This window comes from Diaporthe batatas (assembly GCF_019321695.1).
Source record: "Diaporthe batatas strain CRI 302-4 chromosome Unknown Contig00008, whole genome shotgun sequence".
NCBI lineage: Eukaryota > Fungi > Ascomycota > Sordariomycetes > Diaporthales > Diaporthaceae > Diaporthe > Diaporthe batatas.
This window is the reverse complement of record NW_025408555.1, coordinates 1816387-1837062: the sequence shown is the minus strand read 5'-3', so window position 1 is coordinate 1837062 and position 20676 is coordinate 1816387. Positions and strand designations below refer to the sequence as shown.

Here is a 20676-nt window from a genome sequence, read left to right as displayed (position 1 = left end):
GGTGACAGCGGACGGAACAGGTGGATGGGCCGAAGTTTGGCAGGCAGACTCCGCACGGCATTCCGCGAACGCGGACCTCGGTTGTGCGAGTCGGAATTAGCCTTTCAGGGTGCCGGACCAACCTTGGAAGCTCGCGACGCGAGAATGCTGGAGAATGCATTAGCGCAGACCGTGATCGTTTTTAGAATTTGACATCTGGGGTAGTTATGGTCGATGTTTTGTGTGACTACATTTGATTCGAGTTTTGAGACAGTGACATATGCTCTGCTCAGATCCACACGCCTGATTGCCGCGGACTCCCATTGAATCACTAATCACACCAACTCGGTCGACCCCACCTTCAGCAACCACACCATGTCGGTGATTTCAGAAGAAGTAAGCAGGAATTGGCTGCACGGCTCGATTCTGCCGTTCGCAGAGCCTGCATGGGCGCGAGGCTGCCCCAGCCCATACTACGGGGACAGTCACAGGCGACTGCGCGAGGCGATGCGTTCCTGGGTGGAAAAGGTACGAGATGAGGACCCCTTCAAAAGTCACTCAAATACTCACCAGAATATAGAATCTCTCCCCAAATATTCAAGGCTGGGAGAAAACAGCGTCGATCCCGGATTGGATATATGAGCAAGCTGCCAAGGACGGTCTTCTGATGCCAATCGCCGCCGGGCCCAGCATACCCCCTGAGTGGAAAGGAAAATACCCCATTATTGGAGATGTCTCAGCTGAAGAATGGGACGGCTTTCATGACCTGATTGTTCATGATGAGATAGGACGTACGGGTGGGATAGGGTGAGTCATCCTTGGAGGGTCTTGAAGTGCTGTCGTGTCCATGCTAAGAGGTCACCTCACACCCCTTAGACTCGAGAATGGGCTATTTGGTGGAACGGTAAGCTCCAATCCAAGACCTAAACGAATGAGTTACTGCTAATCCACTTGAAAAACAGACGCTTGTGATTCCTGCGGTTCACAGGTTTGGGTCGGCAAAGCTGCAACAGACGTGAGTGTGTACTTGATTGCGTGGTATCCTTTATCTAACCTCCCCGTAATTAACAAGAGGTTGACTCTTTCAACGACAAAAGCGTCGTACATGAAGTCCTTTCAGGAAAAGCACGGATAGCCCTGGCCGTCACGGAGCCTGACGCAGGCTCGGACGTTCGTGGTCTTCAGACAGAAGCAGTACTCTCGAGTGATGGCAGCCGGCTCATCATCAACGGCCAGAAGAAGGTATGTGCTACGGGTGTCAGCGACTAGTCATTATTGCTCGACAAGAGTGTGCATGGGTAAAGTACACATATTGACATCGAGAACTAGTGGATCACAGGTGGCATGTACGCGCAGTATTTCTTGACATTGGTCAAGGAAGACAGTGGGGATTTTACCCTGATAGTAATTCCACGGACGAAGGGCGTATCAACTAGGCACATGGAGATATCGGGCTCAACGACAGCAGGCACTGCATTTGTGGAATTTGACGACGTCGAAGTGCCTCTGGATATGGTCGTGGGTGAGCGCGGGAAGGGGTTCAAGTACATTGTCTCCAATTTCAACCATGAGGTAAGGAGCCCGGTGAGGAACGGCGTGGCATCAACTTGTTGAGTGAATCTCTCGGCTAATCATTTATCTGCTTCTAGAGGCTCTTCATTGCGATGCAGTCAGTGAGATGCGCTCGGGTCTGCTTGGAGGATTCGATCGGCTACGCTTTGAGTCGAGAAACCTTTGGAAAGAAACTGACTGAGCATCGTAAGTTAACATGGCCCGCCTGCCCACTAATATACTCAGCATGCTGATGGTTTTCTTGGAATAGCTGTTATCCGGTTGAAATTTGCCAACATGAGCAGAGAGACCGAAGCGCTACAATCGTGGGTCGAGGTAAGTCTAGACAGAATATTGCACACTATGGCTTGGGAAACGATGATCCCCGCCAAATTGAATCACTGGCTAATCGTGACACACTGTTGTACCAACAGAGCCTGATCTACCAGCTGGGCCATCTGTCCAAGAAAGAGGGCGAGTTCCTCCTCGCGGGAACGACGGCGCAGGTCAAAGCGCATAGCGGCATCGTGCTGGAGCATGTGGTGCGAGAGGCGATCCAGATCATGGGCGGCGTGGGCCTGACAAGGGGAGCCGGGCGAGGGGAGCGGGTAGAGCGGATCTGGAGGGATGTCAAGGCAATCACTGTGCCCGGAGGAAGCGAGGAGATCATGCTGGACCTGGCGACCAGGCGTGCGCTTGCAGTAACAGCGGAGCTGCGCAAGTCGAGAAAGGACGGCAAGCTGTGATCAATGTGGGCGTGCCCACGTGGGGGCCGTTGGGGGCGCAGAAGTATCAGCTACTCCGTCCACGCACCCAGCTCTCTTTGGTCACCCGTCCAGTACCTACCCATTGAAGGAAACGCCTTGCATTGTAAAGTATCTTTTCTTGTATCAAAAGTTCTTTCAAATGCTCGAGAGTGGCAATGTTTTGGTAACATCGCGTAACGGAAGCCTGAAGACAGGACACACTCCTCCGGCTGGAACATTAAAGTGGAGAAAATCGAATCGCGTTGCTTGTCTCGAGCAAGTTGTGTATGAGTCGGGCTACGCCCATTGGTTGTGTCTTGCGGTGATACCACACAAATGCATCCTCCAGCCGTATGTTCCTGGCTGACTGCTGCAGTCAGCATACGCACCGTCGACTTGTTGGATAAGTCTTACTGAGTCGCCCGCGTCGGGTTGTTACACGACAGAAGAGCTGCGTGCTTGGCCGCATGAGGACGGGTGTGTTGGGTGCCATACAGCCTTCCTCCCAAACAATGGCCCGTTTACAATCCCTTTTCTCTCCTCTTTCCCCTCTGATTGTTTGATGCCCAACGGCTGAATAACTTCTGAGCGCCAAACTAACAGGCCTTTCATTGGGATAATGCTTGTCTCCAGCATTTTATCACTCAACTCATTGATTCACTAGATGACCTCGTGCAACGTTACATGAAAAGACTTGAAACCGCAGTCGCTCATTCTTCCCTAGGTCTACCTGGGTATGCATTTCTTCGAAATGGAGCAATTGAATGATCCGCGAGCTCCATCGCCTTGCTCAATATCTTCGTTGGCTGGTGAGGGCGAAGATACGGTGTCTCTCCCAAGTACCGACAGTGAAAATGATATCACAGGCGCTCCATCCTCTGGACTACAGACTCTAGTCGCCCAGAGAAACGAAAGTCTTGAGGATTGTACTTCTGAGGTTGGAAAGAAGATCTATACCAGAGCAAGGGACGGGAAAGAAGCTTTGCGACGTGAGAGGGCCGCCAAGGAAGAGCCAAAATCCATCTGGACCAAAAGTAGGAAGCGGGCATTCTGCTACTTTCTCTGGTTACATTTTGTTCCCGTTGCGATCACCATGGTGTTGTTCTGGCTGTACCTAGAGGGGTTCCAATGGAGGGCGAACGACATTCAGCTAAAGGCATTGCTCTTCGCTGCAAAACTTCACGAGTCACTTATAATGATTTCACTCGCCGACATTCTCTTCCACCGGATCCGGTACCAGTTAATGACCGGCCGCGGGATTTCATTCGGCCTTTTGGTATCGCCATTCCGCGTCGCGACCCCTTTCTCCATCTTCCAAACGCCGTTTTTGGCTTCGGCAAAATTCACGCTGAAGAGTGGACCGGAACTCGTCACGATCTTTCTGGTTGTGCTTGTATCGGTATTGGCGCTACTTGCTGCCCCTAGCTCTGGAGTCCTCATGCTTCCGAGGTACGACTGGTGGCAGATCCCAAAAGACGATCCTGTCATGGTGAACTTCACAAAATTGGACCTGGGTACTGCTGAATACATACTAGCACCCTTCAACGAGCTCTTCCCTCCGCTCATAGACGGTGATTTTGCGCGGAGCCTCGCCACATCCGATGACGGCTTGACGTCGAGTCTTTCAAACAGGATTGAGCAGTTGATAACCGGGTTAGACAGGGTTCTTGTTTATGGTAGCTTGCGAGGAAACACCAACATTACTGTATTAGACGGCGCGACGGTCGATGCCATACCGTGCGTTAGTGGGTACTAGAGATGGTCATTAGGGCTATTATTTATGTTAGAAACCCCTTATTTGTAAGACTGATTTTGGGTATATTTAGAGAGAAGAGAATATTAACTTTTAAGTAGTTAAATAGCTTCTTAGTAACTTTTTAGTAATAATAGATTTATAGGGAAGAAATAGACTTATAGTAAAGAAATAAATTTATAGAAGGATTTATAAAAGGGAGAAGGGTTGTGGACTTTAAAGGTATCTTTTTTTATATAAAGAGAGGAGGAGTACTTCCCCTTCCCCTTCCCCTTCCTTCCTTCCTTCCTTCCTTTCTTCCTTTAATTTTAATATTAACTCCTCTACCTTCCTCCTTTAAGTTAATTAATTAAAATTCTATATTTAAAGATTTAAAAGTAGGGCTATTAAAAGTAGGGCTATTAGAAGTAGAGTTATTAAAAGTAGGGCTATTAAAAGTAGGTTAATAAAAGCTAAAAACTTAAAAAAAATTTAATAGAAAGAAAAAGAGAGAAAATCTTTCTTAACTAGTTAGTATATCTAAGTAGGAGACTAACTATAAGGGAATAAAGAAAGAGTTATTTAAAAAGAAGGAACCTTTTTAATAAGTTTATTTCTACTCTTATAACCCCTTTTTCTTTATAATTATTTTAAACCTTTAAAATAACTTTAAAATTTAAAAAGGATTATTTAAACTTAATAATATATATTATTATAATTATTAGATTAAGATAAATATTATAATAATAGTTTTAAAAGAAGAGAAGTAGTATAGTAGTTAAGAGGTAATAAGAGGTGTGTGGGTAGTTATAGTGACTATCTCTAGTACCTACTAATGTATGGTATGGTGCATTTGGACTGGCTTACCAAGAGGAACCCACGGACGACTCAGACTGCGAATTCCGAATGTGCAGGTATTTCGCCAAAAAGCAAAACACAACGGTTGAGACTATCATGGGGGACCCCGACAATCCACATCATGATTGTACGAACATCATCTGTCAATCAGTTGCGGTTCAATCAACGTCACCGTTGGCGCTGGTTACTCACAAACTTTTTGACCGATATCGTACTTGGATGCCGGAATCGTCAAGCATAAACATGATGACAGCTCAAGCACTCGACGTCGGTAAAGGGAGGCGGACCTGGCGTCAACCTTCCGTGTCGTTGCAATGCACCACAGCACCTCACGATGGCTCAGATGAGCTGCATTTTCAGACATTTGGCTCCTTTCCATCATTTAAAATGTCCTCAGACACATACCTGCAAATTGAGATAAAGAGAATGGAGACTAAAGACGGGCCCATCGCGACATACATGGACATAACCCACCTCCTTCCCGCTGGAATTACTGTTTCCACGGCATTTTTGATGCAGGGTGACCGCAGCGCTCGGTTTACAAACAGTGCAACTTATCTTTGTCTTGTTGACGCAAGATGGATCGAATCCCAGGTCTGGTACAAGGCGCCTTACGCATCCATTATGCGGTCGGGCATGTCACTGGAATCTATGCGGGCCATCACGGGGTCCAATGCGACTTCGGAAACCAACCCAGTTATCAATATCACACCGGAATTCGCCAACTCTCTAGATACTAATTTTACTGTCTCATCGATTTATATGAACAGGTCAGCCCGCGCAGACTATCTCGGCCCCTTTGAGTTCATACAGCGCTATTGTCACATGAGGGTCATGGATGATCTACAACCCAAGTGTGCGATGCTCGCACATGCGCTATACTTGACGGACTCTTTGAGAAGAACGCAATCAATGTTTGGGTATCTCTCAGAAGGTAGCGACCCTTGGTGGTCGACCCCGGAGAAGGCCCCCCGGACCAAGCTGGGATACCAGGTCTACCACCAATTGCATGCTTACAAATTCGAAGGATCTATAATCAAGCTCTCAATGAGCGTCCTCTTGGTTCACATGATGCTCGTATATGGTCATTTCCTGCTGCTCGTCCTGGGTGACGGCTGGTGTAGCAGAGCATGGTCGGAGCTTGGAGAGATGATGGCGCTGGCGATTCTTACCCGGCCTAGCCCATTGCTACAGAATACAGGGGGTGGGGTGAGTAATTGGAAAACGTGGAGACTGCGGACGTTTGTGAGAGAGGTCACTCCTGAAGGCAGGCTGGAGCTAGTTCTAAAGGAGACCGGGGATTCTCCGAGGGTCCTGCTGGCAGACGGTACAGGTCGAGAAAAGATTTTGGTCGAGCCTGAAGCCGATAGGAAGTACGGCTAAGCGCTTTCACTTATTGATGGATGGGGACTGGGCGATTGTGTGTGAAATAGGAGCATGCTGTCTTGGATAAAACTCGCAGGCAAGACGCACGGCCCAAACACATCGTATCCTGTAACGGAATTCCTCATTTGAACGATGCAAGTAGCTATTTTCATGAGATCGAATTTTCGCACCCACCAAAACGGAGGGTATACCCAAGCCCCACTGGCAAAGGATAACCTCTCATAGGACAACCTCCTATAGGATAAACTTATAAGATAATTACTTATAGCTTAGTTCTAAACTAAGCAATTTAAACTCTGATTTCCCTGGTATGGGTGTACCCTCCGTTTTGGCGGGTGCAAATATCCGATCTCATTTTCATTCAAAGCGTAACCCAGGAAGTTCTGGAAACGGCGGTTATTAGAGCCTCATTCTTGATGGCATTCACTTTACAAGACCACTCGCCTCTGTGAGGCTGCTAATGACGTTCACTTTCAGGCCGTGAGCGTTTGGTTCAACTAGACCCTGGAAGTACTTTGTCATCACGCCAGGGACCCATGTGAAGCTCCTGGGTACTGAAGCATGTTGGTACCTAGGTATTAACCCCACTACAATCTAGTATCATGATATCATTGGTCAGCATTCATCCTTTGGCTTGGCCTGCCCGATACTTTTTGCGGTAGAAAACACCGACAACCCTTCTGATCTCCCTTCCCGTGGCTTTGAATGCACACAAGTGCCTATGTGCCTCTCTCAACTATCGGACATGCTACCGTGGAAACATTTCTGCCGGCTTCGGGCATCGCGCTTTGTGGCCACGCAAAATTCGAATGGGTGCTTCCAGTCCCCCATAAACCTATCCGCAGCAGCTGCCGGTAGACGTCCTCGACCAGTATCAGCCATGACCACACCTACCCAGCCACCGGATTCTTCAGTTGAGGACGTCTACTTCCCGGAGGCTGATGTCGAAGATTTTGAGCAGTATCGTATCGGCGGCTATCACCCAACCCTCATCAATGATTATTTTCGGGACGGGCGATACGCCGTCGTTCACAAGCTCGGCTACGGCGGCAACTCGACCATCTGGCTGGCTCGCGACCGCCAACAAAATCGCTACCTGTCGTTGAAAATAAAGGTTAGCGAAACGTTGTCGTCCGAAGAACATAATATAATGCACCTTCTTCGCGATCGCGGTTACAAAGAGGAAGGAAAGCGGTTTATCCCCAGATTATTGGACGAGTTCTCAATTAATGGCCCCAACGGCGTCCATTCATGCTTGGTTGGGGAGCCAGCAGGATTAAGCATCTCCGCATCCAAAGAGTTGACTCCCGATTGGAAATTTCCCATTGAGTCTGCCAGGTCAATAGCTGCGCAACTTGCTTTGGGCCTTTTGTATATACACAACCATGGAATTTGTCACGGAGGTTCGTGCTTTATCTTTCCCACCTTCTCCTATTTGAGCGTGTTTCCGTGATCAGTTTTTCAACGCTGACAAATCTTTCAGATCTACATTTGTGTAACTTTCTGCTTGGCGTCCCTAGCTTCGATCATTTGGCGACGGAGGAGCTGTACGAGCTTCACGGGGAGCCCTACCCAGTTCCGGTTCGACGATTGGATGGAAAAGATCCTCAACCCCACGCTCCGTCTCATGCGATCTACCCTATGAGTATGCAAATGCCCGCGGACGAGGTCATGGACCCAGAGATTTTGATCTCTGATTATGGTACCAGCTTCGTCGTTTCACAGGAACCGAATCCTAACCTACACACGCCGGCGCTCTACCTACCACCAGAAGACTTCTTCGGCGAGCCCGTGACTCCAGCTGCTGACGTATGGACGCTGGGGGTCAACCTATATGAAGTGCTGGGCGAGCGGGCCCTTTTCGAAACCTTCGCATGGGATAGAGATGACATCATTGCCGAAATGGTCAGTACGCTGGGTGTGCTGCCGTCACGATGGTGGGATAAGTGGGCAAACCGAGGCGACTTCTTCAACCCGGACGGATCGTGGATCCCCGCCAGCCAGCTTCGAAGAATCACTACTCGTATCTCGCGACCCCTTCGCCAGCGATTATGGGACATGGGCAGGGGCGAGACACCTGAGGACTGTGAGTGGGATGTTGCAGGCGGTGAGATGAGGGCACTGGAAGAGCTGCTCAGAGGTATGCTTGCATTTGAACCAACGCAGAGGCTTACTGCCGAACATGTTATGGCTTCCGAGTACATCACGAGATGGGCAATTCCGGCTTGGGAAAGACAGGTGAAGAGGAATTTGTAGCAGTTTTAGAGCTTAATCCACAATGAACGAGATACTTCCAGATATCTGCACATTTGAATGGTAAACATTTCTCGGGAAACTGAACCCAAGCCATTTTGCCCCAAATTGCTTTCAAGTTTTCCTTCCCGTGACAACGTACTTGGTAGTGGCCAAGTAAGCTCCCTTCTTTGTTTCCTCCACCGCCAGAGGTAGTAGCCTCTTCAGTTCAGCCGCCATATGCTCATTTTGGGTCTTCCGCGCGATGAGTTCGTGCATGATGAGGCCACACTCGTGCATTAAGTAACCCCAATGTGGCGGGGTGGTATGCACGTCCGCATCAACGTCTGAGAGACCACGATCCGAGAAGACATCGGGAAGATCAGGTACCCACTTAGGGTTCAGCCGCGGGTCTTGGGACTGCAGGAGGCTCATGAGCTCTTCGATGCTTGTTTTTTTGTTGACTGATTTAGTGAGTTCTCCGTGCACGGTCTGGTTATCTGGCTCTACCCATTGCAGAAAGCCACCCGGTTCTTGAGGGGCGCATAGGTTCATAGTCAGTTGGGACAGAATTCTGCTGTGAAGAATCAGATGTGTCGATCATGAATGTAACTCACTCAGCATTTGGATGAATTTATCTACCACCAATGGAACCTCTTCCTTGCGCACGACAAATACCATGAAGCGGACATTGATGATATCAAAGGTGCAACAAAACTCGTCAGGAATAGGATCACGAACATCCCACTTCTGAAACGTGATATTAGCAGGAAAAGCCTCGGGGGGCGGCGCTGCATCAAAAGAGATGTCGAGGCCAACGAGCTGGGACGATTTCGGGAGCCGGTCCCGTGCATCCAGCAGCCAGATTCTTGAGTACGATGATTTAGTCCCATATTTCAAGACATACCCTTTTCAGAAGTGATAGGATGGAAAGCAAACACTCACCCCGTGCCGGAGCCGATATCCGCTACTTTGAGGTTGGCGTCCTTGGTAGGGATTCTTGGGTGAATCAGGTACCCAAAATCGTTCACCCATAAATAATGCATCAAGTTGAGGCTGGTGAGTACAAAACACCCTTCTGGTTAGATTGAAAAATGCGGCTAAGATCGCTGCGGTATTGGAAAATAATACGAACCGGCTGTTGTCGAGGAGGTCTCGAGTGAAGACATAGTCGTCATCCGTGGCCATGGCTGTTGCTCAAGATTATCCTGTCTGGATTACAGCAGGATTTGCCCAAGAGATGCTAGGGGTGAGAAGAGCTGCTAACCTTGGAAGGGACGGTATTGCTGAGAAGAAGAGAGTGGAGAAGGGAGACGCGAGCGGGGTGATCAATGTTGTTATTTTGTGTGCCTGCATGCGATTTATCAGCGAGCGCGCCCCACCGTTGCTCTCATGTAGCTCAATGTCTATAAGCTCGGTTTTTTTAACAATGCAAATATGCAGTTGTATTTTCTCGCGCATCTACTGTCAAGACCAAAAGACTTTCAGCATATGTAATAGTCATTCAAGATCTTGTATGACTTGAAAGTGCTACAGTTATTGAATTATTCATATGCCGAATGTAGGACTATGTCTAGGTGTGCAGGAAGACTTCGAACACATGTACTCACACGCTGTCGCGTGAGATAATTACCTGGTGATTAGAAACACAACTCCGGGAAGAGAGTTCGGTCCCTACCTCAATCACGCCCGCGCGCCTCGCCAGACCGGTGGTAACAATTCAGAAGGATCGACGGTCTTCGGGTGATGGGAATCGAGCGAGCTACATACCAACATGCTCTTGGCCAGTCAATCAGATCTTTTCGGATACGTCACAAGTACAGTAAGACAGTATGCAATCCTCCGGACGCTCTCACACCGATATGCATGCCTGCGGCACCCCTGGCGATGTATCATTCTATAATCATACCCCACCCACCCCACTTGTCTTCATGGCGCAAGATCACACACGGTTGGAGTCGGCAACTGTGCAAGTTCCAAGACGCAAAGACGATGATCACTGAAGCACCACTGGAAGACAATGAATGCCTTGCTCTTGTCTGCAGCCGTCGTCGCGGTCACATCCATAGACGCCGCCGCGAGAATCTGGGAGAATTACATGCTGGACTGCATTTCCATGGTGATAAATTCCTTACCCCAAGTCCGACCAAGGATTCCCCATCAAAGCGGTACATCGGATGATCACAGTCCACCATTCGTGATGATCTCGACAACCCTCTTCTTGCTGCGAGTCGTTGAGTGCTGATCGATTGGAGTTGCTGATTCCTGGGCATATGAATTTGCTTCAAGCCGGTGTGGAAGAAGCCTCGCTTATCTCCAACAGTCGATCCAGTGATATGGTGTTTCTATGAAAGGCCTTGCTTTAGGAGGTAGGAGGTACGGTTATGCAAGTAGACAACGGCAAACTTGTGTGTGTGGAGAAGAAAGGTGTAATCAAGTCTTGAGTTCTCTTTCAATCTACATCATTTCACAGTATCTTTCAAGTGCCTCATCTGTTTTTGACACACGAAGACCTCACAAGCATTTACTATGTGGTTTCGCTGCTATTCCGTATACGTCCGAGGACATACATGGCGCCTTCAGCATTTACTATATATGTCTATCGCTTTATCCCTAGCTTTTTGAGTCGATGAATCTACTTGATATTCATCGGAGCAAGTTAGAGGGACAACCTTGGAAAGGCGATTTCGCCCCCCCACCTTCAAAAAAAACACGGTCAATCTGCCCATTTCGGCTTGGAAATCGCTTCCCAGCCCTTAGGGATTGTGTGATCAGGTCCAATCCAGTTACTCTCTTCGTCATTCTCACCCTTGTAAATAAATGCCAGATTGTGGTAAAATTGAATGGATGTGATGTGCTTGTCGAAATATGTCGGCTTGTAATTAAGAATGTCAAGCTCCATATGGTTCAACCCATCCACCAGAGACTTGAGAAATCCCATTGATGTGGTTTGGGTTGACAAATCTGTGCTCGATCCACCAAAGATAGGCTTCCAGTATGAGGTTTGTAGGTCCTCGATAGCATATATGCCACCCATCTTCAAAAGAGGGAAGAGGATCTTGAACGAGGCAATGACGTGGTTACTGCAGTGGCTGCCGTCGTCGATGATGACATCGAAGCCACCGTTCTCCTCAGAAATGCGCTCAAGAAAGGCCGGATCGTCTTGACTGCCCTGATAGATCCGGATGCGGTCTTCCTGGAGCGCCGTCTTATCGTAGTAGTCGACGCCAATAATTTGCGCCTTTGGGAAATACTCCTTCCACATTCGCAGCGAGTCGCCCCCCTTTTTGGGGTCCTCATAACCCCCGACGCCGATCTCTAGGACATTGATGTTGTCTAGGTGGCGGTAGCGGCTGAAATGGAAGTCATAGTGGCCGGCGTACTTGTGAGGCGGTCGGATGGTGCCGTCGGGATCGGGCTTGTTGTTCCCGTGTTTGTCTGTCCCATGCTTGGCAGCGAGCTCTATGAGGGTCGGTTCTTTACCCATCATTGATTCACCACAGTGCTGTATTTGTGGTCTGTAGTAATGGAGTATTCTTCCAAGTGGATGTACCACAGGACGTGATTTGATTGAAGGTGTCAAGCAGTTGGATGGTGATTTTGTCATGGCGGGGCAGGCTTGTTAAAGTGTCACGAATAATGTCACTGCACTGTTCGGAGCAAAAGTGACGCCACACTTGCCATGGGCACGTACACTTCCACAGGGGTAATAAACGTTATTTAGTTGCCTTACCACCAAAGGTTTACCAATGCGTAACCTTATAGGTTCAGCCAGCTAATAGCAAAAATACAACCTTAATCAACATTTATTTCCCCTGTGGAAGTGTAGTCCTTATATCACGACAGAAAGCAAAGCTTAGATAGTCTCATCGTCTTTCTTATTGGCACCTCTGGACCTACTGTTTCACAGGTTGCTTGGATTTGCGAAGATATTGACCATATTTGGCCAAGTCAGAAGTTAATACTTGGATTGCATGCAACCTTTCCAGCTTTCAGGGGTGGATTCTGTTTAAAGGCGGCGCGCTGCCAGCCAACGCTCGAGTGGTCCTCCACTTCCCATGAGACTCGATTCTGGCACACGCCGATTCCTTTGTGTCAAACAGCGGATATGGCGTGTCATAGCTAACTCGATCCTGTTTATACACCTCCACGGGGGAAATAAAAGTCAATTAAGGTTTCATTTTTGCTATTAGCTAGCTAAAGCCGCAAGGTCACGCTTCGAGAAACTGTCTAGTAAAAGCAATTTTTAATAGCAAGGTTACTGAACAACTGTTATTACCCCTGTGAAGTTATACAGCGTGAAAGTCCTTTTAAGAAAGCTAAAATTTGCTGATGAGCTTCTGGGATTGCAGTATATCTGTCGGATTAGTTATGAATACCTGAAACTATCGCCGCTGCTGTCCGGAACTTGTTGATGGCGCAGAAGTATAAGTGGTTTCGTTTTTAATCCCTATATATATAAAATATATATAGCGTTTTTATATAGTAGTAAATACTTAAAATTTAATATTTAAAGAAATATAATATTAATAATAATAGAAAAAGAATATAATATATAAGTATAGAGTTAAACTTTATATTATATAAATAAAGTTAAAAAGTATTATTTTTAATAGTATTATATTAGAATTATTAACATAAATAGCTTAAAAGTTAATAGTTAATAAACTAATTATATAATAAAATTAAAATAGTTTTAAATAACTTTTATAAAAAAGAATTTTATAATATAAAATTTAATAAGTTAACTCTTTTTATTAATATATTTATTATATAATTATTTAAATGTATTTTTATTAAATAAATTAAATATATTATAATCTTTATTTTAAATATATAATTAATAAAATAATAATATTATAATAATGAATCTATTTAAAAACCTTTTATATAAATTTTATAAAAGAATTAAAACTTTTTTAAAGGTTAAATAAATATTATATAAGGAAAGTAAAAGTTTAAATATTTAAAAATTAAATCTTTTTTCTTTAAGTATATTACTTTATTATTAAAGATTTATTTACTTTTATATAATATATAAGGAATATATTAGAAAAAGGAGTTTTATAAAGAAAGTTAGTAACTCTATTATATATAAATAAGTTTAAAAATATATATTAAGTAATTATTAACTTTATACTTAAGGTATAAGTTAATAGTTAGTTTAAAAGTTGAGAAGATGATGAATAGATAAATAGTTGAATAAAAAATATAATATGGCCGAAGCCTGTAGAAGTACAAGCGGCGCGCATCGGAGCTGAGGGCTCAGCCACTGACACATGATTCGTTCGATGCGGTTCAGAGGGAAGCACTCGCTTGATTCTAAAAGTGAACATGACCCAGGAGGGCTGGGCACTATCGTTATAGTTATACAGTACTCTATTGATACAAATCATGTAACAGACAAGACTCCTCCAACCTTGGCCCCTCGAGCTTCGATTCTCACGCTGACATCCTGTACGCGGCGCCACTGAATTTCGTTTCCAGCCGTGGACGAGAGGCTCTGAGGCGAAGCTCGAATCCGCTACTAAAAATATGGAGTGGACGTTATTGCCCTATCACCCGACGCTTCTCTCGCCACTGGTGAGGGAGTTTGATTCGTAACCGGAGGGGGCTGTCACACAGGACTCCTGTGTTAGCCAACTTCCTAAACAATCAAGCAGAATCACGAAAGAGATACCCACCTCTCTTGGTCGACATATAAATTGGTCCGACAGTTCAGTCGAGGTCACATCACCGCTAATTGTTGCAAAGAAATTTGGGTCTGACTCTGCCTGGGTGGCCCAGGACTGCAGCTCTTCCAGTCCTGGCCGGTGGGCAGGGAGCACTGCCAGACATCGAATGAGCAGGTTTCGCAGACGTGGATCGAGTCCTCTTTCGTCCACTAGCCCGGCACCATTTGAATAGAAAGGTGGTACTTCTGTGCCGCTGATATCCTGTATAGTACCCACACCTTCGTACTCCCAGGGTAGGCCTTGACCATTGAAAGGGCCGACTGTGAGTGGAGGGTATGGGAAGGTGTAAAGTGTTATCACCATATGCATGCACTTCCAAGTATCATTGTTAGGTAAATCTCCAGCCATATCTGATATAATCGCTGTGGGGCGTTGAGGTCGACTTACCATCGCGGCGTGATATATGTTGGACCATGATCCATAATTCGCCGCGACTTGCAGCGGAGGCTGCATTTCGCGCGGTCTGGCTCCAGCCCATTCCCACTCCTCATGATATTGTTCCTTTTAGCAGCGTTTTGCATTAGTCAAAATTCACTTCATGGATTTAAAAGCTGATACAGGCGAGTTTCGATACTTACCGGCAGAAAAAAGCCGGATTTCCCTCGCTGTCGTGTGGTCCAAACCTTCCTGCGATCACGTTCAGTGTTATTGCTTGAAACCATCCAGGTAGGTCAGACTTGCTCTTTAGTCAAAGCATCACCTCGATTGCGCTCAGCAAGACCGAGGTCGGCAATCTAATTTCACGTGTATAAGTCCATTATCGTTTCGCACGATCCGTGGTGATTATAAGATGGATATATGCCGTAGGGCTTACCTTAAATAGAGGGACGGCGGAGTGGACCATGTCATCGAAATCTCCTATCAATACTGAATACTGGGTTAGTGTCTGATTCAAATGAACAGGAGATGGCAGGACAGGAAAGGCTAACTGTTTTGTGGATCAAGGTCAAAATGGATCAAGTCGTAGTCACGTCGGTCACGAACGGCTGGATCAGGTATTTGTTCCAGTATGGCGGCTCCGTCTTCTGATATCCATTCTGCGTCTGTCAGTGACTCAATTTGGTCCAGTCTCGGTGGATAACGCATGGCTATACAGCCTCGGATAACTGCTTGCACCTTTAGTCTCTCGGCGCCACTTGGATGTCCGACAGTCACCTACGGCACGCGAAAACCTTCCAGAGCAATCTGCTGGGTAGTTTCTCTCCCCTGTAAGCGTTTCCTGCCCTTCCGATGGCCTGTTTAAGATCACCTTGCTTCATGAGCTCCATGAAGAAGAAGTTCGGGTTGTCATCAATTAGGGCATCCTCTAAAGTTACCGGTGTGCCTGTCAGTGTGGACCACCTCACAAGCTGCACCACGTGCATCGCTCTTATCAAGGATATTTGCAACTCCCTCTCCGTCTTCAGGTCGTCGTCGTCATCGTCCTCGTCTCCGATGAATGTCTTCATCACACATCTGGTGACCGTGCCCTGCTTGCTGGTCACGTCCAGCAAAGCCGCGATTCCGAACCCGCCAAACCCAAGTATCTTGACGAGCGAGGCACCCAGGAGCCTCCTCACAGCCGCCTGAGCAGGTCCCGCGACGCGTACTGGTGGTGATGCACCCACAGACCGATAATATCGTATGAGATCTCTTTGATCTTCCCGGCGGTACCCGACGCTGGACGCCTCCGTCATTGGCTGACCGCCCCATCGCCCGCTCCGCCGCCCCGGGAGGTCTCCCACTGGCCGGTTCTCCTTTGGCTCTTCCCACTCGTACCTGAGTCCTCGGCGCCAGAGCCTGAAGTATTCGGTCTCTCTATATCTGATCCTGGCGATCTGCGATGGTGTGCGGGTGTTCGACGGGTTCCAAAAGCTGCTACCAGCACGAGGTGGCGGGTTATCAGGCGTGAAGGGCAAGGCGCCCGCCATCTTTCCAGTAACGTAGGAGATTTTGTGCGGACTCTTTGTGCTCTCGAACCCTTTCTACCAGGATGGAGCCACAATCAGCGTCTGGTCAGAATGAAAACTGCTGTTCTTCTCTAGCGTGAGTTTCGTCTCGGGCCGAATTGATTTTCGGGGTTGATTGTAATCAATCTCATCTGTTCTACTAGTGAATACCTTTGCTGGAGTTGCGACTTTTGTTCACCCAACCTTGTCCTTGGGGGGCTATTTTGTCAAATTGAAGCACAAAGACTTTTCAATCCGTTTTCAGACCGGAATAGGTTTAGTCTACGCACAAAACAAAGATAGCTTCTTAAATATGTGCATTTGATACTGTGCCCTTTCCTCGTGAAATGCCCATCAGCTTGATTTCATCTGTTGAGGCAGCGTTCAAGTATATACGTGAAAGAAGAGAAAACAAAACAAAGTGAACCTGTTTCCCGCCCGAGTCTGATTATCCCCATTTACGATACCAGATTGGTAGACCGGAAGGAAGGGACTTAAAAACAATCAGCAGTGATTTATGCCGTTGCACCAGTGAGAGTGAGGGTATAGTCCAAGCCCGCATTCACATCGCTGCCGATGCTGAAGGGGTCATATTGGACAAGAGCAGGTGTGTTCGCAACAACGACAGAAGCCTCCTCACTGCTCGTAACCGAAGTCGACGCCGAGCCACTCGCAAAATCAACGTAGCGCGTGGCCCCAGAGCTCGTGTTGCGTACGGCAAGTGTGGCGGTGTACGCCCCGCTGGTGGCGACCTTGGCCGTAACGGTGACGGTCCCCGACTTCTTGAGCGGGATGATGTTGGCACCCATGTACCGGGGCTGGCGGGCCGCCTTGACCTTGTAGACCCCACTGCCCTGGCTGTCGAGGTTGGCGTAGTTGAACCCGCCGCGCTGGCTGAGGAAAACGGACTGCGCCGTCGGGTGGCCAATGTCGACGTAGGCCATGCGGGCCCAGTAGCGGCCGACTACCTTCTGGATCGTCGCGCCGGTGGAGAGCCGGGCGAAGGTGTGCAGGGGGGTCTCGTTGCTGCCCTTGCTGTACTGGCGGAAGGACTCGCGGATGGTGTTTGTGCCGAGGCCGGCGAAGTTGTCTAGGTTGTAGGTCAGGAAGCTGAGGAACGGCCAGGCCTCGTAGTAGTTCCCGGACCCGGATGTGCCGTCTACCAGGACTTGGAAGGAGTCGCCGATGACTTTGCTGAGGTTGATCTCGGTGGCGCTGGTGGACTGGCCGTACTTGGACCTGGCAGTGTTGCAGAGAGGGGAGGTCTTGTAGGTGTCGGCCACCCAGTTGGCGACGGTCTCCCACCAAGCACCCGTCCGGGTCTGGTCTACCCAGTTCTTTTCGTGATACGTCAAACCATGTCCATACTCATGGACAGTGACGCCGGGTACTGCAATGTAGCTGTTGACGACCTCGAGCCAGCTCATGCCTGTGTTGTAGTCGGAGTGCATCACACCCGCTGCTCCACCAGACAGGGTCGATACAGAATACACATTGACCTTCGTCCATGGCCCGTCGCTATCGGTGTTATCATTGTAGGCCAGACCCGAGGAGCGCCATGCAAGGGTATCGACAAAGCAGCTGTACGCAGCCTCCAGCATGTTCAGCGAGTTCGTGGCGGTGGTCCCTGTGGCTCCATAGAGGCGGAAGTGCGCCGAGTCGGTGAAGGTACTGCCCCCGGGGCCGATGTTTGGGTTTGCTGTGAAGCTCGCGGGCGGTGCTGCTTGCCGTGCCGGTGTTGCTGATTTGTCGACTGGGGTTGGATCCAGTGGCAAAGCAGCGATACCGAGTGCCTGCAAGAGCGCGGCAGCTAATGCTTGCTTAGTGAACAACATGTTTGCAAGAAGCAGTACGAGTTGGGATCTGAGTAAAATGAGGGACGTTTTGAACCAGGAGAGATCGATATTGGGCAGAATCTGCCATGGACTTGATTCCCATCTTAAATCCTAGATACCTAGGTTCCGCCGTTTTGCCGCCATAGCCAAGATACTTAGGCTGGTACTGAATTGTGCCCGAAAGAGACTGATATGATATTAGGATGGTGGGCTAGTCGGCTTCAGGTCACAATGGAGCAACATACCCTAGGGTACCATATCATCCTCACAGCCTGAGAGAGGGGTCGTATGGAGGGGCCTGTTCCACTGTTGCAACTCGCAATTTGCTGAGAAAGGGCAGAGCGTTTTCATTGATGGACTCATGAGTGTAGTGGCCTCCGCTCCCGCAAAAGCCAAGACTTTCATGCCATATTGGGAATGCCCCTTCCGGATGTGTCGTATTGATGGCGCCAAGTTATCACGTTGAACTTATCGGTCGTGAATCTAAGCGATGCAACAGTAGCTACCGGTTGCCCGTCCCCTTTAATCTTTCGCCGATCGCTTGCGAGTACCGGCATGGTGACTGCCAGATAAAGCGCAGCCGCTCGAATGACCATTTCGTGGGAGAGAGTGACCTGAACGGAAGTTTGCCAAGTCGACCTTGTTCATATTACATCTCGACAGTGATAAGCTCCAGGGGTTCAAGTACACTTGAATGGTGTTTCCCTCTACTAGTATCAATGTATTTCATGCGCTTTATCGCCAATGCTTCATCTTTTATAGACCAGTCATACTTGGAGCCTCGAACGAATTGACTATGTCACACCGATCCATCTGGCTGCAGGCTGAAGTAAGCTTCTGCCCAGGCGCTGCTTAAACTCCGATGCACTGTTGCAGCGCTCTAGAGCTTGCCAGGATCTGGCGCTGCATTGGGGACCTCGGCACCTGTTTACCGAGCAAGGATTCGCAAGCGCAATTCTCGTCGAGGATTCTGGCCTGCTTATTGTGCCCGTCAGATCCTTGTGCGGCTGATGATTAGGGCGCTTATGGACATGTACGGCTCTTCTCCGCTTCACCTTCCGTTTCCTTTAGATCACGCATACAATTTCTAGACCAACCCATCTATTAGAACAACGTTACATATCCCTGTTTGAAATACCATGGCTGATCCACTTGGCACGTTGATGCAGGTGGTCGAAGTCGTTGGCAAGGTCATCGAGATCTACAAGAAGATCCAAGATGCCCCAGACCAGATCCGCCGCATCGGGAGGCGGATGTCCAGGCTGAACACGATCCTACGCAACCTTGAGAGCTTGCTGCGCACAGACAAGAAGAACTCATTGGCCCGGCTCGGCCCGGCGCTGACCGATGAGCTCCTCGGCGTTATCAAGGATATCCGCAAGGAGAGCGAGGATGTGCAGGTCCTGTTCGTGAAATGGGACAAGGACATTGGTCCATGGGGGATGCAGTTCCGGTTCAAATTTGCCGCGCAGGCGTACTTCGCCCTAGGCAGCAGCTCGGACAAGTTAGAAGCGCTGAGCAATAGCATCGACGAGCACCGCGAGGACCTGAGGGATCTCCTCGCGGTGATGATGGGCTCGGGCATCAACCAGCTGCTCGTCGTGGGCCAGAGCCCCGGGATCGTCAGGCAGCCGTCGCCGTCGCCGTCGCCCCAGCCTCCCCGCACAGACTTCAGGATCATCTTCGTTGACCCTTATAACGTCGCCCGGAGCATCGTCGCAGAAGCCTACGCAAGTCTGCTCCGGGAGTGGACTGTACGGACTGGAGGCCAGTGGAGGATCAAAACTGTTCACTCGGCCGGGTTCTTTGTTCGCACCCGCAGCGAAGTTGTCGACACGATCAACACCATGCAGATGCTATACCCGAGCTACAAGCTGAGCTTCAAGGATGGTCACTCACTGCCGGCGCCGCCACCACTTTCGGCGCTTTTCGAAAACCAGATGTTCAATTATCCGTACAAGCAAGACGTCAAGAAAGCCATGGAATCCAGACGCTCCCGGGGCTTGACGAAGGCGATATTCCAGACGTACGACTACATCCTCGTCTTCACGGACCGGGAGGAAGATAACCTCATACGGCTGCGGAAACTTCTGGTCGACAGCAACGGCAAAGACTTGACGGCGGCTAAAAGGAAAGGCAAGGTGATGCACCTGGGAAGGTATCTGACGACTGATGGGGCAAGAAAGGAAATTTTGGCGGCGAAGAACGATGGTGACCGAGATCAATGGAATGCAAAGGTCGGGCAGATCAAGATTGCCATCAAGGCGTTCCTGAAAAGGGAGTTGGACTGGAGGCAGCCTCCAAAGGGTGCGGCCCAAAGTTGATGTTGAAGTCGAGACCACAATACCTTCACATGAGCTACAGTAAACAGCTTGTTTCTGAGGGTAAGGTTTGGGGCGCCTTGTGCTTTCCACTTCATAGCAGGCATTGCCAAGGCTTAGCAATTTGTGACTTGCGACGTGATGAAGCGGAGAGGGTAGCCATGACTAGAATAATGCCGCATCCGTCGGACCGTGTTGTTGCCTCAAGACAGCAAATAGGTCGTATTGACTGACGAGGAAAACAATGTTTCGGGATGAGGTCGAAATCCTATTGAATGACTTGTAGGTGGCTGGGGATGATACTTGAAGCGGATGTAGGCGCTTTATTGGCACGTTTTGGGTTCTCATGCGTGGATCGACTTCAACGCTTGAA

The 20676-nt window shown here is 48.6% G+C and overlaps 8 protein-coding genes across 8 annotated transcripts; 4 read left to right on the top strand and 4 right to left on the bottom strand.

The window, feature by feature from the left end:
- Positions 1 to 269: 269 nt before the first annotated feature.
- On the top strand, positions 270 to 2276 carry KVR01_007623 (uncharacterized protein; the record flags this gene model as incomplete). Its single annotated transcript, XM_044785543.1, has 9 exons — positions 270 to 507; positions 560 to 786; positions 856 to 883; positions 968 to 994; positions 1054 to 1221; positions 1357 to 1551; positions 1629 to 1737; positions 1802 to 1866; positions 1965 to 2276. Exons 1-9 carry the CDS (start codon positions 355 to 357, stop codon positions 2274 to 2276), a joined length of 1284 nt encoding a protein of 427 aa, XP_044643876.1. The 5' UTR covers positions 270 to 354.
- Positions 2277 to 2853: 577 nt separating this feature from the next.
- Positions 2854 to 4106, top strand: KVR01_007319 (uncharacterized protein). Its single transcript, XM_044781623.1, has 2 exons — positions 2854 to 3725; positions 3812 to 4106. Exons 1-2 carry the CDS (start codon positions 3013 to 3015, stop codon positions 3849 to 3851), a joined length of 753 nt encoding a protein of 250 aa, XP_044643572.1. The 5' UTR covers positions 2854 to 3012; the 3' UTR covers positions 3852 to 4106.
- A 2891-nt stretch (positions 4107 to 6997) lies between these two features.
- KVR01_007139 (uncharacterized protein) lies at positions 6998 to 8508 on the top strand (the record flags this gene model as incomplete). Its single annotated transcript, XM_044790884.1, has 2 exons — positions 6998 to 7659; positions 7710 to 8508. The coding sequence occupies 2 exons, from the start codon at positions 6998 to 7000 to the stop codon at positions 8506 to 8508; spliced, it is 1461 nt and encodes a 486-aa protein (XP_044643392.1).
- On the bottom strand, positions 8492 to 9773 carry KVR01_007554 (uncharacterized protein). Its single transcript, XM_044784886.1, has 4 exons — positions 9620 to 9773; positions 9430 to 9540; positions 9102 to 9352; positions 8492 to 9017 (listed from the first exon to the last, which is right to left on the bottom strand). The coding sequence occupies exons 1-4, from the start codon at positions 9670 to 9672 to the stop codon at positions 8620 to 8622; spliced, it is 813 nt and encodes a 270-aa protein (XP_044643807.1). The 5' UTR covers positions 9673 to 9773; the 3' UTR covers positions 8492 to 8619.
- A 1427-nt stretch (positions 9774 to 11200) lies between these two features.
- On the bottom strand, positions 11201 to 11971 carry KVR01_007498 (uncharacterized protein; the record flags this gene model as incomplete). The annotated part of the gene is made up of 1 exon (XM_044782068.1): positions 11201 to 11971. One exon carries the CDS (start codon positions 11969 to 11971, stop codon positions 11201 to 11203), a length of 771 nt encoding a protein of 256 aa, XP_044643751.1.
- Positions 11972 to 14042: 2071 nt separating this feature from the next.
- KVR01_007385 (uncharacterized protein) lies at positions 14043 to 16129 on the bottom strand (the record flags this gene model as incomplete). Its single annotated transcript, XM_044789860.1, has 7 exons — positions 14043 to 14098; positions 14183 to 14557; positions 14632 to 14686; positions 14897 to 14953; positions 15034 to 15077; positions 15149 to 15307; positions 15379 to 16129. 7 exons carry the CDS (start codon positions 16127 to 16129, stop codon positions 14043 to 14045), a joined length of 1497 nt encoding a protein of 498 aa, XP_044643638.1.
- A 533-nt stretch (positions 16130 to 16662) lies between these two features.
- KVR01_007404 (uncharacterized protein) lies at positions 16663 to 17982 on the bottom strand (the record flags this gene model as incomplete). Its single annotated transcript, XM_044787414.1, has 1 exon — positions 16663 to 17982. One exon carries the CDS (start codon positions 17980 to 17982, stop codon positions 16663 to 16665), a length of 1320 nt encoding a protein of 439 aa, XP_044643657.1.
- Positions 17983 to 19037: 1055 nt separating this feature from the next.
- On the top strand, positions 19038 to 20498 carry KVR01_007307 (uncharacterized protein). The gene has a single exon (XM_044792231.1). The coding sequence runs from the start codon at positions 19122 to 19124 to the stop codon at positions 20304 to 20306; it is 1185 nt and encodes a 394-aa protein (XP_044643560.1). The 5' UTR covers positions 19038 to 19121; the 3' UTR covers positions 20307 to 20498.
- Positions 20499 to 20676: the final 178 nt, after the last annotated feature.